The sequence below is a fragment of the Cetorhinus maximus genome, chromosome 18 (genome assembly GCF_964194155.1).
Source record: "Cetorhinus maximus chromosome 18, sCetMax3.hap1.1, whole genome shotgun sequence".
In the NCBI taxonomy this organism is placed as follows: domain Eukaryota; kingdom Metazoa; phylum Chordata; class Chondrichthyes; order Lamniformes; family Cetorhinidae; genus Cetorhinus; species Cetorhinus maximus.
The window spans coordinates 79849026-79864090 of record NC_135896.1 but is presented as its reverse complement, the minus strand read 5'-3'; the positions used below and the strand labels follow the sequence as shown (position 1 = coordinate 79864090).

Genomic DNA, 15065 nt, shown 5'->3' with positions numbered 1-15065 from the left:
TGGAGCCCAAGGTCCTCACGTTAAACAGTCACATGTGGGTGTCTATCAGGGTCTATATCCTAAGTCCTGCGGTGATAGAGGTTTGGCAACAGCGAACCTGGAAGTTCCTACCCAAGAATTGCACACAGGCGACAGATGCATGAATGTCATTGGACAGCTGTGTTGGGCAGCAGCATCTGTGACTGAGCATTCATCTTTGGAATATCCTCAGGTTGCCCCAAATGTGGAGGGGACTAGAAAAGGCACCCTAAAAATAGGGTGTCTCACTTTCTCCTGGCTGAGAAATCACACCCAGTTGGAACATCATCTTTTTGGGCAAAGAAAATGTTAACGTTTACAAATTGGCATGTCAGAACACTCATAGTAATCTCAAGAATGACTGTCCAGAAGGAAGAACTACAATTGTATCACCTGAGCAATCAAGACTCCAAATTGACATTGCCACCCTGAATGAGATTCGCCTTCCTGGGGAGGGGTGGCTGAAGGGGCAAGCAGAAGGGGATACACCCACAGTAAAGGAAAGGCTGACGGTGACCCTTGTGTTGACGGAGTTGGTTTTGCCATCTGGAATAGGATCTTGGATGCTCTGCTGGAATTACCCAATTGTCTAAATGAAAGACTTCACCTACAGCTCAGCTGCAACCAATATGCTACTGTCAACAGCACTTATGCCCCGATCCTTGACTCCAGTGAAGCTGTTAAGAAAAAGTTCTGTTCTGATCTTGATGAAGTCCTCACTGCCACCCCAAAAAAAGAAAAAGAAATCATTGCTTTTGTGGATTTTAATGCCAGAGTTGACTGTGACTCCAAAATCTGGGGCGAAGTCTTTAGGAAAAACAAGGTGGGTCAAGCCAATGCAAATGGAGTCCTCTTCCTGACGAAGTGTGCTCAGCATGGCCTCATAACAAACGGCCCTCTTCCATGAGAAGGACAAATACAAAAAAGATGGAAGTTGCTTAGACCAAAGCATTAGCGCTTTCCGAAGTCCATCATTGTTCAGGTCAGAGATCTAAGTGATGTCTGTATCACTCGATCCATTTAGGGGCCTGTGCCTGCTGTGTAGATCATAGGCTTGTTCGATCGGTGGTAAACATCCACCTTGTTCTAAGACATTCCAAGGCCCAAAAGTCCAAAAAGATCAATGCCCTGGATAGGGGACACTGTCCCAGAATAAGGAGATGGGTGTTTAGAACTGAGATGAGGAGGAATTTCTTCACTTGAGGGTGCTGAATCTTTGGAATTCTCTACCTCAGAGGGTTGTGGAGGCTTAGTCATTGAGTATGTTCAAGGCAGAGATCGATAGATTTCTAGCTAGAAAATGCATCAAGGAAAATGGGGGTAGTGTGGGAAAATGGCATAGAGGTAGAAGATCAGCCATGACTAATTGAATGGCCTACTCCTCAAATTTCCTACTTTCCTATGTCTTGGCCCTAAAGCAGCCTGACCTAAGAGAGGAATTCCAAGTGCAGCTCACGGCCAACCTGGAATATCTTCACAGATTCAACTCAAATCAAATTAAATCAACTGTGCTAGACTCCTGTGCTCAGTCCAGTGGATTTGAGCATCATCATCACAGGACTGGATCAAATAAAAATAATGCTTAAATGTGTGACCCCTGGAACAAAAATGAGCAGCTTTCATTGCCTGGCAGAACAACCCAAGGCTGCAACTCAAGAAGGCAGCATTCCTGTTGCTTGAGGCTTTCACCCAAAGATAGATCTGGAAGATAAAGGACAAGCAGTGGAAACGAAAGCCCAAGAGATCCAACAATATGCTGATCATTATGATATGCACAAGTCACCAGGACCAACTATAGACCAAATCAAATGGACAAAATCCCCTTCATTAACAGGTTGGTGTTTCTCTTCTTAAAGACGACAATGCCATCAGTCACGTTGGAAAGAATATTTTGAACAATAATCAACCATACATCCACAGTGGCAACTGATACCCTCCAGGCTTTCCCCAGTACCCTGCGGTAGATTCCATGGGCTAATCACCATCGGGAAGAGCTGTAACAAGAAATCACATGAGAAGCAACAAAGCATGCGACCCTGATAGTATTCTAGCTGAGGCCTAAAAGGCTGGCAGACTTTTGTTCACATCAAGATTCCATGCACTCATCCTATAGATTTGGGAGGAAAAAGAACTTGTTCCCCCACACCCCAATTTAAGGAATGTGATAGTTGCAACTGTCTTCAAGATGAATGATTAATCATGCTGTGGAAGCTATTGAGATATTTCTCTTTTGTCCATAACAGGGAAAGTCCTGACATTCATTCTCCTTAATCACCTACTTCCTGTGGCTGAAGACATCCCCCCAGAGACCTTGTGACTCCCAGAGGAACTTCTGGCATGGTCTTTGTTGCCAGACAAATTCAAGAAAAAGGTTGAGAACATCGACCTGATCAAAGCATTTGACTCAGTAAATTGTGAGGCTCTATGGATTGTTTATTGAAACATATAAGATTCTTAGGGGACTTAACAGGGTAGATGGTGAGAGGTGGTTTCCCCTTGTGGGAGAGTCTAGGACCAGAGGGCATAAGGGCTTGCCCATTTGAAACAGAGATGAGGAGGAATTTCTTCTCTGAGGGTCATCAATCTGTGGAATTCTTTACCGCAGAGGGCTGTAGAGGCTAGGCCGTTAAGTATATTCAAGGCAGAGATAGACAGATTTTTAATCAGTAAGGGAATCGAGGGTTATGGGGACAAGGCAGGAAAGTGGAGTTGAGGATTATCAGATCAGCCATGATTTAATTGAATGGCAGAGCATACTCGATGGGCCGAATGGCATACTTCTGCTCCTACGTCTTATGTTCCAATGATTTGGATGTTCAAGAAATTACTTCACATCCTGCAATTGCTTCATGATAATATAACTGCAACTGACTTGATTGGGAGGTCTGAAACAGACATCTTCAAAATCAGGACCGGGGTTAAGCAAGGCTGTGTGGTAGCGTCCATACTATTTACAATTTACCTGATGGTGGCTATTCCCCTTATCAAAGATCAACTGCCCTCTGGTTCTTCTATTACATTCTTTCTAGTTGAAAAACTCTTTTGCTTCTGTCGCCAAAACTAAACTGATCACCATGGATATAAATGCTTTGCAGTTTACGGATGACAGCAGTGTCATTAACCACTCTGCACCAGATTTGCAAGCCGTTCTTGGTCTCTTTAATTCTGCATACAAGAAACTCAGTCTGTCCTTGAATGTTGCCAAAGCAAAATTCATATATCAACCCACACCCGGTCAGCCAAATGTTCTTACACCTTCCATATATAGAGGAGAAGGAGACCCCTCAGGAATACGTAGAGCACTCCCCATATCTCAGCAGTCATCTCTCTCAAAAGGCCACCATTGACGAGATCCAACATGGGATCAGCTGCGCCATTTCAGACTTCTACAAACTACTGCATTGAATGTTTGACAACAGAGAACTCTAAGTCAGCAGAAGTCCAAGACTAGCTACTGTGCTCGGATGGCTGAAAACTGTCTCCCCCGCCAGATCCTGTTCTCTCAACTCTCAAATAGCCAATGTTCCAGGGGAGAAATAAGAAAACACTTCAAAGACACTCTGAAGCTCTCCTTGAAGCATGTGGCATCAACTTAATGACTGGGAGCAGCTTTCTAACAATCTTACAGAATGGTGATCACTTGACTGTCAAGCTGCATCATACTCTAGTCCTAACACCTTCATGATGAGGCAGAGCAGTGGCATGAAAGGAAAGGAATCAAAGCCTGCACTCTGGCTTCCAATACATTGTGGTACATCCTGCCCCATTTGGCCAAAAGGAGGCCCTGCTGCTGAGAATCGGCCTGATTAGCCACACAAAGACCCATGGCAGAAACTTGCAGCCTGAGTATACATCACCCTCGAATTGGGGACAGCCAACGGCATTGATGAGAAGTGATTGTGAGTAGAATTGGCTTTTAATCCCTGGAGTTTAGAAGAATGAGAGGTGATCTCATTGAAACTTAAGATTCTGATGGGGTTTGGTAAGGTAAATGCTGAGACACTGTTGCCCTTGGCTAGAGAATCTAGAATTAGGAGGTATAGTCTCAGTGTAAGGGGTGAAGGACTCAGTTGAAGGTCTGAGTTGAGAACTTTTTACACTCAAAGGATTTCAGATGCCCAGTTGTTGAGTATTTTTTAAGTTTGAGATTGATTAGATTCTTGGCCGCTAAGGGAATCAAAGGATATGGGGATTGGGAGGGTAAGTGGAGTTGAGGTTGAAGATCAGCTATGATCTTGTTGAATGGTGAATCCGCTTAAGGGCATGTGCAGCCTGCTCCTGCACCTATTTCTTATGTTCCTCTGTCTAACTTTTAAATATAATACAATATTTCATTGACGAAAAACTGCATAGAAAATAGTTCTATTAAAGAAAAAATGTAGATCTTGCATTTATGCAACGTCTTTCACGATCTAAACATGTCACAGAATTGTTACGGTGTAGAAGGAGGCCATTCGGCCCACTGTGCCTGCATCAGCTCTCTGAGCGTTTTGACTTATTGTTAATCTCCTGCCTTTTCCCCGTAACCCTGCACATTGTTTCTATTTAAATAATCATCCAATGCCCTCTTGAATGCTTCAATTGAACCTTCCTCCACCACAATTCCGGCAGTCCATTCCAAACCCTAACTACTTGCTGTGTGAAAAAAGTGCTTTACAGCTGTTTAAGTACTTTTGATGGGTAGCCACCATTGTAATGTTGGAAACATGGTAGGAAAAATATGCATAGTAATGTCCCACTAACAGCAATGTGATGATGACCAGGTCATCTGTTTTAAATGATAAAATATTTCTATGAAAGACCTCATTATAGTTGTGAAGTTACTCGCTGAAAAGTTAATTTATTTAATGTTGCTGATAAATTAATATTAAAATAACTTTTTTAATTGTAGTGGTGAACATATAAATGAAATCCTGCTGACAGTAAAACCAGGACCCAAGTACCTTACCAGGATCGTGAAGAGCCTCTTCCTGACGCTGCTCATCATTCCAGGAACTAATAGATTCCAGCTACAACATTCATCTCCCTAACTAGGAAAGAAAGAATGAGCGTTCAGCTGTCTTTCCCAAATCAAATCAGGAGCAACTTCCAGCTATCATTTTCATCTGTACTATTGAGCCTTTCAATAAGCTTTGTATAATGAGACAACAATGGATTGGAACTTGAAGTTGCAGTGAATTATAACACCTGAGGGTGAGGAACTGCTTTTGAATGTGGCTTAGACTGAAAAGATGAAAGTCTTCCTTTCTTGGCTGCAAGGAGCCCATGTAAATTTGAGTTTGGGCAGTTCCGAGTGGACATGGGCCTACAGAAGAAAATCTGCCTATTAAGTTGGCCATTTTGTTCTGAAAAGCTGCAAGGATTGCTTAAGTGACACTGGTGAAATAGGTGATCTTCTGGGGTGGGGGTTAATTAATATTGTGGTATTTTCCCTGCTACACTGGTATAAATGACACACTTATTTTTTTACACACAGCACAGAAGGCGGCGTCATTCATTGTCAGTACCGAGCACAAGGAAATTTACCCCGGTGACCCAACTACCCAAGTGGGTGATATATACTCCATTCCCCAGCACTTAATTATTTCGTCTAGACTAGCACAAAGTATACACTTTCTTCCCCTGGCATTAAGAGTGTGAAGTATTTGTGCTGTAATTTGTGTATCTTTTATTGTAATTAAAGAAATTGTATATCAGCTACTGATCCTGATACTTGTGCTTTTAAACTAATCTTGTAGCACAGTCACTGTTATGTGATAGACATTGAGATAAATGACCACTTATTCTGTATGTTGTGGTGTTTGTGATGAATGTTGCCCAGCCCACTGGCAGAAATCCCTTCTTCCTCAAATATTATCATGTCATCTTTTATACCAATCTGAATCAGGAGACAGGGCCTCAGTTTAATATCTCATCCAAAGTGACAATACAGCACTGCACTGCTGTCTGCTGCAATTCCGTACGCAAGTCCTGGAATGACGTTTTAACCCATGACTTTCTGACTTAGAGTGAGATTGCTGCCAACTGAACCAAACTGACACTGGCGTGATATATTACTATACCCTCAAGTGAAAGACAAAACAAAATGGTGGCCAAATTGATTGCCAAGGGAGAGTTTGAATCATGTCATTGGTTCCACTAGTTATGTTGTAGGCTTGTTATTGATTTTGGTTATTTTCATTTCTCCTTTGTTCTTCTTTGGTAATTTTCACACATCTTTTCATTGGTAACTTCCATTTCTGTTCTGTTTTGATCTCTTATTCTTGGCTTAAATATGTTGTTTCCCCTAACATTGGTATTTTCTTGCAAATTGTCCTGATGGGTGCAGGACAAAAAGCTTTGACCAAAAAATGTCTTTTTTTCTGCAATGCTCAAGGTCTGTACCACTAAACGACTAAATTTCATTTATGGCAAATTTTGCACATGTGAAGATCGTGTGCTAAATGCAAGCTTTAATATGCATAAATATAGATGAATGCTGCCATTATTATAATTATCAGGAAAGATTGAACAGGCTTGGGGCTCTTTTCTCTAGAAAAAAGGCTCTGGGGGATGACCTAATAGAAGTCATAAAAAATTGTGAAGGAGTTTGATAGGGTTGAACATTAAGAAAACGATTCTACTTGTGGGGCAGTCCAAATCTAGGGGTCATAAATATAGTTAGTAACCAATCCAATAGGGAATTCAGGAGAAATTTCTTTATTCAGAGAGTGATTACTGGGGTGAAGCGCATAGAGGCATTTAAGAAGAAGCTCGATATGTACATGAGGGAAAAGGAATAGAAGAGTATGCTGGTAGGGCAAGCTTGTGGAATATAAGAACTGGCATAGACTGTAGGATCTTTGCATTGTACGTTCTGTGTAGAACATTGTATGAACGTTAATGACAGCACATTGATTCTTTCTTTCTACATTCCTAATTATTCATACATAACAAGCTATGACTTAACCTTGTGAATTAGTTGAACTCTTTGCCATCAATCTCCTTTCAGCCCAATCAAGGTAGGTCTGTTATTGTTCACTTGGGTTCACAGCACGTGACTCAATTTATTTTTTTTTAATTATTTATTCTTTATATACAGCTTTACAAAGAAGCTTGATCACCATCCTGGTATCAGCATACATTTTATGGCGGGAAATTGCACTCCTGGGGATGTTTCAAAATGCTTCACATTCAATGAACTATTTTTGAAGTTCCGTCATTATTGTTACATAGGCAAATGCAGTGGCCAATTTGAAAACAGCAAAGTCTCATAATCTGCAAATGAGACCAATGGCTATTGAAATTTTGTTTTTGGTATTGGTTGAAGGAAGAATATTGTCCATCAGGAGAGCTCCCTCCACCTCATTCACTAGCACCTCCAGATACTTACCTCTACTCCAGTGCTTTCTCTGAATGATGACACTTCCAATAGTTCTTAGTTCTGTTGCCTCCTGATCTATAAATTGTAATTCAATTATTTCCATATCAAGCAACAATGAAACTAGATTTTTCTTCTTTTATGCAAATTTTCTCAGTTTTCTTTATCTCTCTTCCTGATTTTGTTTGGTTGGAGGAGAGTTGTACCAATATGTTGCCTAAGGAGCCATCTTCATATGCAGCCATGGATGCTGAACTGTGAGGGGCATTACAGCCAAGTTAATCCATTCTTCATTCAGCTGCCATGTGTATGCAGCAGCCATCAACAAATAGTGATTAAGAGCGGGAATTCTGACCCATTTCTGACAGGAGCTGAGGCCAAAATAGTGCTTTACCCCTATCCCGGCCTAGATTAGAGAAGTGAGCACACACTGAATCTAAGTTGGGATCTTCTCAGTGTATTTCCGTATGCACTATCAACCTCCTTGCTGTGTTGAAATAAAAGTTCACTGCATTACCTCTGAATCCAATTTTTCAAGGCTTTATAAATGTGAAACTTGGTACATCCCTCAGTCCCCTATAATTCAGTGTTTTCAAATCCAGCCTTGGCATCAACCTATCACCACTTCCTGATTTACATTGAACATAAGTAATGGGTGTGAGAAAAGACCATAAGCTCATCAACCTGCTCTGCCATTCAATAAGACCAGGGCTGAACTTTTACATCAACTCCACTTTTCGGCCCTATCCCAATATCGTTTTTTTCATAGGGCAATAGCACCAATACTGGGGAAAGAGGGAGCTGTGTCGTTGGGATCAGTGTTCTGGCGAATTGAACTGTAGAAAGCATTTTAAACTAAATAGTGACAGGGAGGGTTCACATGAGGGGTGATGTAGGAAGTTAACAAGGACAAGGCAAAGTTCAGGGTAGTGATATGGGTAATGATAACCAGACTGTGACATGACAGAACAGTGTACAAACTAAGAGTGCACCAGAGAGGGGAAAATTGTGAAAAGAATAAAAGGCTCTTTATCTGAATGCATGCAGCAATGGTAACAAGATGGATGAATCGAAAGCACAAATAGAAATATGATAGCCATATGTAGACATGGTTGCAAGGTGATCAAGGCTGGGAACTGAATATTCAAGGGTATCCGACATTTCAGAAGGATTGGAAGGAAACAAAAGGAGGTGGCTATAGAGATGTACTACCGGGAGACTTCTTTAGTTGAACAATGAACTTTATTTACAGAGCTGCTGGATTAGCTGCAGGCCCCTGACAAGGCTACAATACACACTCTAGACTTGAAAACTCCGTCCCTTAAAAGTTTCCCCGTGCTCGGTGGTGTTTGGCTGTTCTGACCACGTGACACTTACTAAGGCTGGCCTTAAAGCAACAATCACCACAGTGGCGAAGCTCAGTTAATGAAGTGTGAAGTCAATACAATGGTGAGAAATTATCTTGGCTCAGACGATAAAGATGTGAAATCAGTTTGATTGGAGATGATAAAGAAGTTACTGGTGGGAGTAGTTCATAGGCCCCTTAATAGTAGCTATACTATAGGACAGAGTATAAATCAAGAAATAATGGGGGCTTGTAAGAGGCACCGCAATAATCATTGGGGATTTTAATCTTCATATAGATTGCACAAATCAAGTTGGCAAAGGTAGCCTTGAGGATGAATTCATAGTATGTTCAGGACACACAGTTCTTAGAACCAACCAGGGAATGGGCTATCCTAGACCTGGGAATGTGTAATGAGACAGGATTAATGACCTCATAGTAAAGGATCCTCCAGGTAAGATCATAATATGATAGAATTTCACATTCCGTTTGAGGGTGAGAAACTTGAGTCTGAAACTAATGTCTTAAGCTTAAAGGCAGTTACGAAGGTAAGGAGACAAGAATTCACAAAAATATTACAGTGCATATGGAGGCCATTTGGTCTGTCATGTCTGCACCGGCTCCCTGAATGAGCAGTTCACTTAGTGCCATTCTCCCGTCTTCTCCCAGTAACCATGTATGTTCTTCCTTTTTAGTTAAGTCAAATTCCCTTTTGAATGCTTCAATTGAATCTGCATGTAGCACACTCTCAAGCAGTGCATTCCAGACCTCAACCACTCACACTAGGAAAAACTTTTTTCACGCAGTTGCTTTTGCTTCTTTTACCACTTTAAATTTGTGCCCCCTCATTCTCGATTCTTGTTGGATCCGAGCTGGCTACAGTGGACTGGGAAAATAGGCTAAAAGGTAAAACGATAGATAAGCAGTGGCAGGCATTTAAGGAGATATTTCATAACTCAACAAAGATATATTTTGTTGACACAGACTACAAGAGTGGTGCACCATCCATGGCTAACTAAGAAAGTTAAGGATGGTATTAAATGAAAGAAAAGGTGTACAATGCTGTGAAAATTAGTGGTAGGCCAGAAGGTTGGGAAAATTTTAGAAGCCAGCAGAGGGTGACTTAAAAAAAATGAAAAGGGAGAAACTAGAACGAGAGTAAACTAACAGGAAATATAAAAACAGACAGTAAAATTCTTCAGGGATATAAAAAGCAAAAGAGAAGCTAAATTGAGCTTTGGTCCCTTAGAGGGTGAAGTGGCTGCAGAGATAGTGGATGCAGTGCTTGTAATCTTCCTAAATTCTCCACATTCTGGCAAGGTCCTAGCATATTGGAAAACTGCAGAGTCAACCTGGTTTTATGAAAAGGAAATGGTGTTCGACAAATCTATAAGAATTCTTTGAGGATGTAACAAGAAGGGCGAATGAAGGGGAATCAGTATATGGTAGTGTATTGGGATTTCTAAAAGGCATTCAGTTAGGTGTCAAATACAAGGCGCACCCCCAAGGTAAGAGCTCATGGTGTTGGAGGCAATGCATTAACATGGATAGAGGATTAGCTACGACCAGGAAATGGTCAGGATAAATGGGTCATTTTCAGGTTGGCAAACTAAGTGGGGTGCCACGGGGACAGTGCTGGAGTCTCATTTATTTATAACCTATATTAATGACTTAGATGAAGGGATCGGGTTCATTGTAATCAAAAATTACTGACGGTTCAAAGGTGGGTAGGATAGGCAAGTTTTGAGGACATGAGTCTACAAAGGGATACAGATAGATTGAGTGGGCAAAAATTTGGCAGATGGAGTATAATGTGGGAAAAGGTGAGGTCGCTCACGTTGGGAAGAATAGAAAAACAATATTTAAACGGAGAGACACTGCAGAATTCTGTGGTACAAAGTGTTCTGGGTGTCCTCGTACATGAAATCACAAAAAGTTAGCATGCGGGTACAGCAAGTAATTAGGAAGGCAAATGGATTGTTTATCTTTATTTCAAGGGGAATGGAAGATAAAAGTAGGGAAGTCTTGTTATATCTATACAGGGTGTTGGTGAATCCATACCCAGAGTACCGCATACAGTTTTGGTCTCCTTATTTAAGAAGAGATATGTTTGCATTGGAGGCAGTTCAGAGAAGGTTCATCGGGTTGATTCCTAAAATGAAAGGGTTGCCTTATGAGGTAAAGTTGGGACTTTATTCATTGGAGTTTGGAAAAATTAGGGGTGATCGTATTGAAACATATAAGATTCTGAGGGAGCTTGACAGGGTAGATGCTGGAAGGATGTTTCTCTTGGGAAAATCTAGAACTAGGGGGCAAAGTTTCAAAATAAGGGGTCTCCCATTTAAGATAGAGATGAGGAATTTCTCTCAGAAGGTCATTATTCTAAGAATTCACTACACCAGAGAGCAGTGGATGCTGCGTCACTGAATATATTCAAGGCTGAGTTAGACATATTTTGGCCTACAAGGGAGTCGAGTAATGGAGATCAGGCAGGAAAGTGGAGTTAAGGCCACAATTGGATCAGCCATGATCTTATTGAATGGCAGCACATGCAGGAGGGGCCAAATGGCCAACTCCAGCCCCTCTCTGTTAGCACCCAAAAATCTTGGTCTTTAATATACGTATTGACTGAATATACCTCTGGGTTAGAGAATTCCAAAGATTCACCACTGAGTGAAGAAATTTCCCCTCATCTCAGTCCTAAATGGCTGATACCCTATCGTGAGACTCTGCCCCCTCATTCTAGATTCTCCAGTCATATGAAATAACCTCTCAGCATCTACCCTGTTAAGCCCCTTAAGAATTTTATATCTTTCAATGAGATCACCTCTAAACTCAAGAGAATTCTAAGCCCATTCTGTTCAATCTCTTTGAGGACAGCCCTTTCCCCATTATGTTCTCTTTAGCAAGAATTGTAAAGAGAGTGATTTAAGCATTTGGGATAAGGTACAACAACTGGTTGAAGAAAAGGCAAGAAAGGGACATGGGAGCTGGGTGTGCACATGTAATTAGGATTAGTCCTTGTGTATTGTGTGGAGAATAAACACCAACAGCAACATGGACAGGTTTGGCTAAATGCTTGTTTCTGTTTTGTAATTTATTTGAAATTCTTTGTATTCTGGAAAACTTTATTGTAGTGATCTGCATAATTTGCCTTGTATGCCAGATGTGGCTCAGTTGGTAGCACTCTTGCTCCTCCATCAGCAGGCTGTGGTTTCATATCCCAATCTAGGATTTGAGTACAAAATTCATGGCTGACACTGCAGAATTGAGGGACAATGCACTATCAGAGGTAAAAACAAAAAGCTAAAAGCTACTGCGGATGCTGGAAATCCAAAACAAAAACAGAAGGGCCATGAAGGCTCGAAACGTTAACTGATTTCTTCTCCGCCGATGCTGTCAGACTTGCTGAGTTTTTCCAGGTAATTCTGTTTTTGTTTTGCACTATCAGAGGTGCTGTCTTTCAGATGAGAGGCTCTTCTAAAGTGGACACAAAAGATCCCATGGCACTATTTTTGAAGAAGAGCCACGGATTATTCCCAGTGTCCTGACAAATATGTATTGCTCAATCAATATCTCAAAAACACATTATCTCAAGAAAAAAATTATCTTGTCTTTATCACATTGCTGTTTGTCAGAACTTGCTGTGCACAAATTGGCTGTTTGCTTCTTTACAACAGTGACTACACTTAAATACTTCATTGACTGTAAAGCAATTTGGGATGTTCTGTGGTTGTGAAAGCTGCCCAAGTGTTTTTCTCTTCTTTTTTGGCTCTTAACCTTGAATTCTCAAGCAAGTGGACAAGATCTATTTTTGATCAGTACCTGCCTTGACCAATAGAGGGAGCTCATGTTATACAGCATATGTTGGTGTTCGCTCTGACTATGTAAAACACCAACTCTTTGCACCCTGTTCCTAGGCTGTGGCACAGAATGATCTGATGCACCCGATTCCCTATGTACTATCCCATGAAGTGGTTTGACATTTGATTGCCCCTGTAATGCTTGTAATGTGTCCAATCTCAATTATATTGACATAGGGAAGCAACAAGCAAAGTTGGTGTAACAAGGTAGAAGAAAACATCACTTTATCCCAATTCAGGTTGACCAGATTATGCCATTTCTAAAATTCCCGAACAGAGACAGTTCTTCATGTTGTGATATTTTGTTGGAGATCTTTACTTTTCAGAGTGTTGCCCAAGTAAGGTTCTCTGAGAAGGTTTCTTTCTCTTGTGTTGTTATTTAAATGGTGTTCATCTGGAATATCCTTCTATTCTGAAAATTCCTATCTGATGCTTTTTTCTCAACAGATGTTGCCTGACTTGCTCAGTGACTCCAGGCTTTCCTGTCTGTGTCTCCGTGTTTCAGAATTCCAACACATGGAGTATCTTGCTTTTTGTGCTGTGTACAGTTGATTCATCTTCAATATTTGCAGGAGTACCTCCAAACTCTTAGCTGATCACAAATATAATTGGTGGCATTGACTTGTGATAAGTGGCAGCAACATTAGTACAACAGCATTGCATGCCCCATGACTTCCTTTGAAATGATTTTTAGTGGGAAAACAGAAATGATCAAAGTCTGACTTTATTCCTGACTTTTGGACAGGCTTGATGTTTGCCATCTGTTGACAAGACAGATGAAGTAGATGAATTAGAAGAAAGCGTTTAGTTCTTCAGATAAGGCTTTGACACCTGTCATCAGGACCAGCTGGAATCAAATTTTTGAAGGAACTGTTTATCTTTCTTGATTGAGTTTCATTTTTGGTATTGACCTTACATTTCTGATAAATTATCAGTGAGTGCAGTGTTCAACAACTCTGCCTTGGTCTATCTTGGGATATAATTAATGCATTTGGCTACCTTTCATCAACACTGGAGCCTGTCTATGGATCATGTAATTTGAAACTGACCGTGAGCAGATGCTGTGCCTTCCACAGCTACCAAAGCATTTCTAATTTTGGCTGAAATCCATGCTTTAATTTAGCCAATGTCAAAGTTTAGCTGCTTGGAATGGATGTGGTGCCCTGTAACACCAGATGTGATTTGCTTGGCATGAACCCAGATGGGCTTTTTGACTGGTAGATGTGACACCAGCCTGAGGTCATAACTTCCTGCTTGATACCATTCCAGTTGGCCATATTCTTCAGCCAGACCTTGCACATAATCAGGGATCTATCTATTTCCTTTTTTGAGTCCTTCAAACCAATTAGCATCCACTGTATTGTAGAACTGTTCATTTATCAATTTGGCAAGAAGTACATTTTAATTGCTGGCATCACGGGCTTTGTGTTAAAATTCACAACGTGAACCTGTAGCAGCATGAGTGTCTTATTGCCTCCCCATTTTAACTTTCCTCATGCAGGAAAATAAATCAATGCAATACATGAGCACTGGTAACTCAAGTTTATACAAATTAAGGTGGCATGACTGCCATAACAATATAATACTTCAGTCCCACGTGTAAAGTTTGAGTGAATCTTTCAATTTCAAATAAATCGAGTTAAATTTATCTCTTGACTTGTTCTTAAAGAAAGTAGACATTTTATCTTTCCTCCACATTCTCCAATACCCTTGTTAATGTTTGCTGGAGGTACTACTTAATTTAACCAATGAATTTGGTGACAGGCACATTGTCAAATAGAATGACAGAAACAGTCTATTGATTGATGCATCATGGGCCATGATGTGTTAGCATTTGACAGACTCTTATTTTGACCTTTGATCTTATTGGGTACAGTAATGCAGTAGTTTTATTACTGGACTAACAATGCAGAAAAATTAAATTCAAATAGCCTTCTTGGCAGTTTGATCATTTAAATTTAAAAATTTGGAAATAAAAAGTTGGCCTTTCCAGCGAAACATAATAAATCAAAGTTACTCTTTTGGTTTATGATTGTGTTCTTTTCCAGTCTACAATTGGGAATTTAGTTGTGTGTAAAACCTACAACTTACATAATGGAGATGGCAGTTTCTGTGGTGTTTCCTAGTGTACTAGCCATACATATCATTAAATATGTACTTACTATGATGAATAGTTTGGTAACTAAGGGGAGCTTAATGAAATATGTGTTTGATTGGACATCTTGAAAGTTTGCCCAGAGAATATGGCCTGTCATGTACTTGGCTGGGAAATCACTAAAACCATTATGGGAGCAGCTGATGCATACAACCATATGAAAATGAAGCACAGCAAAAGATCTAAAAAAGAATTTATCCTCAACGATGGGTAGTTTGGGAGTAGGTGGGAAGATTAAAAATTTTAAATTCTTGAACCCAACCCAGCTCGCCTCCTGGGGCCTTGTCTTCACATTGAGGATACCCTCCATCGTGTTGTGTGGCA

At 40.7% G+C, this 15065-nt stretch overlaps 1 protein-coding gene across 1 annotated transcript in view; it reads left to right on the top strand.

Moving 5' to 3' along the window:
* The window catches only part of knl1 (kinetochore scaffold 1), a 126870-nt gene extending 121156 nt beyond the window's left edge, over window positions 1-5714 (top strand). Inside the window, exon 25 of the mRNA XM_078563026.1 lies at window positions 4910-5714. Within this exon, the coding sequence (XP_078419152.1) occupies window positions 4910-5048 (139 nt within the window). The 3' untranslated portion in view covers window positions 5049-5714. The remainder of the gene's footprint in view (window positions 1-4909) is intronic.
* The last annotated feature ends 9351 nt before the right edge of the window (window positions 5715-15065 follow it).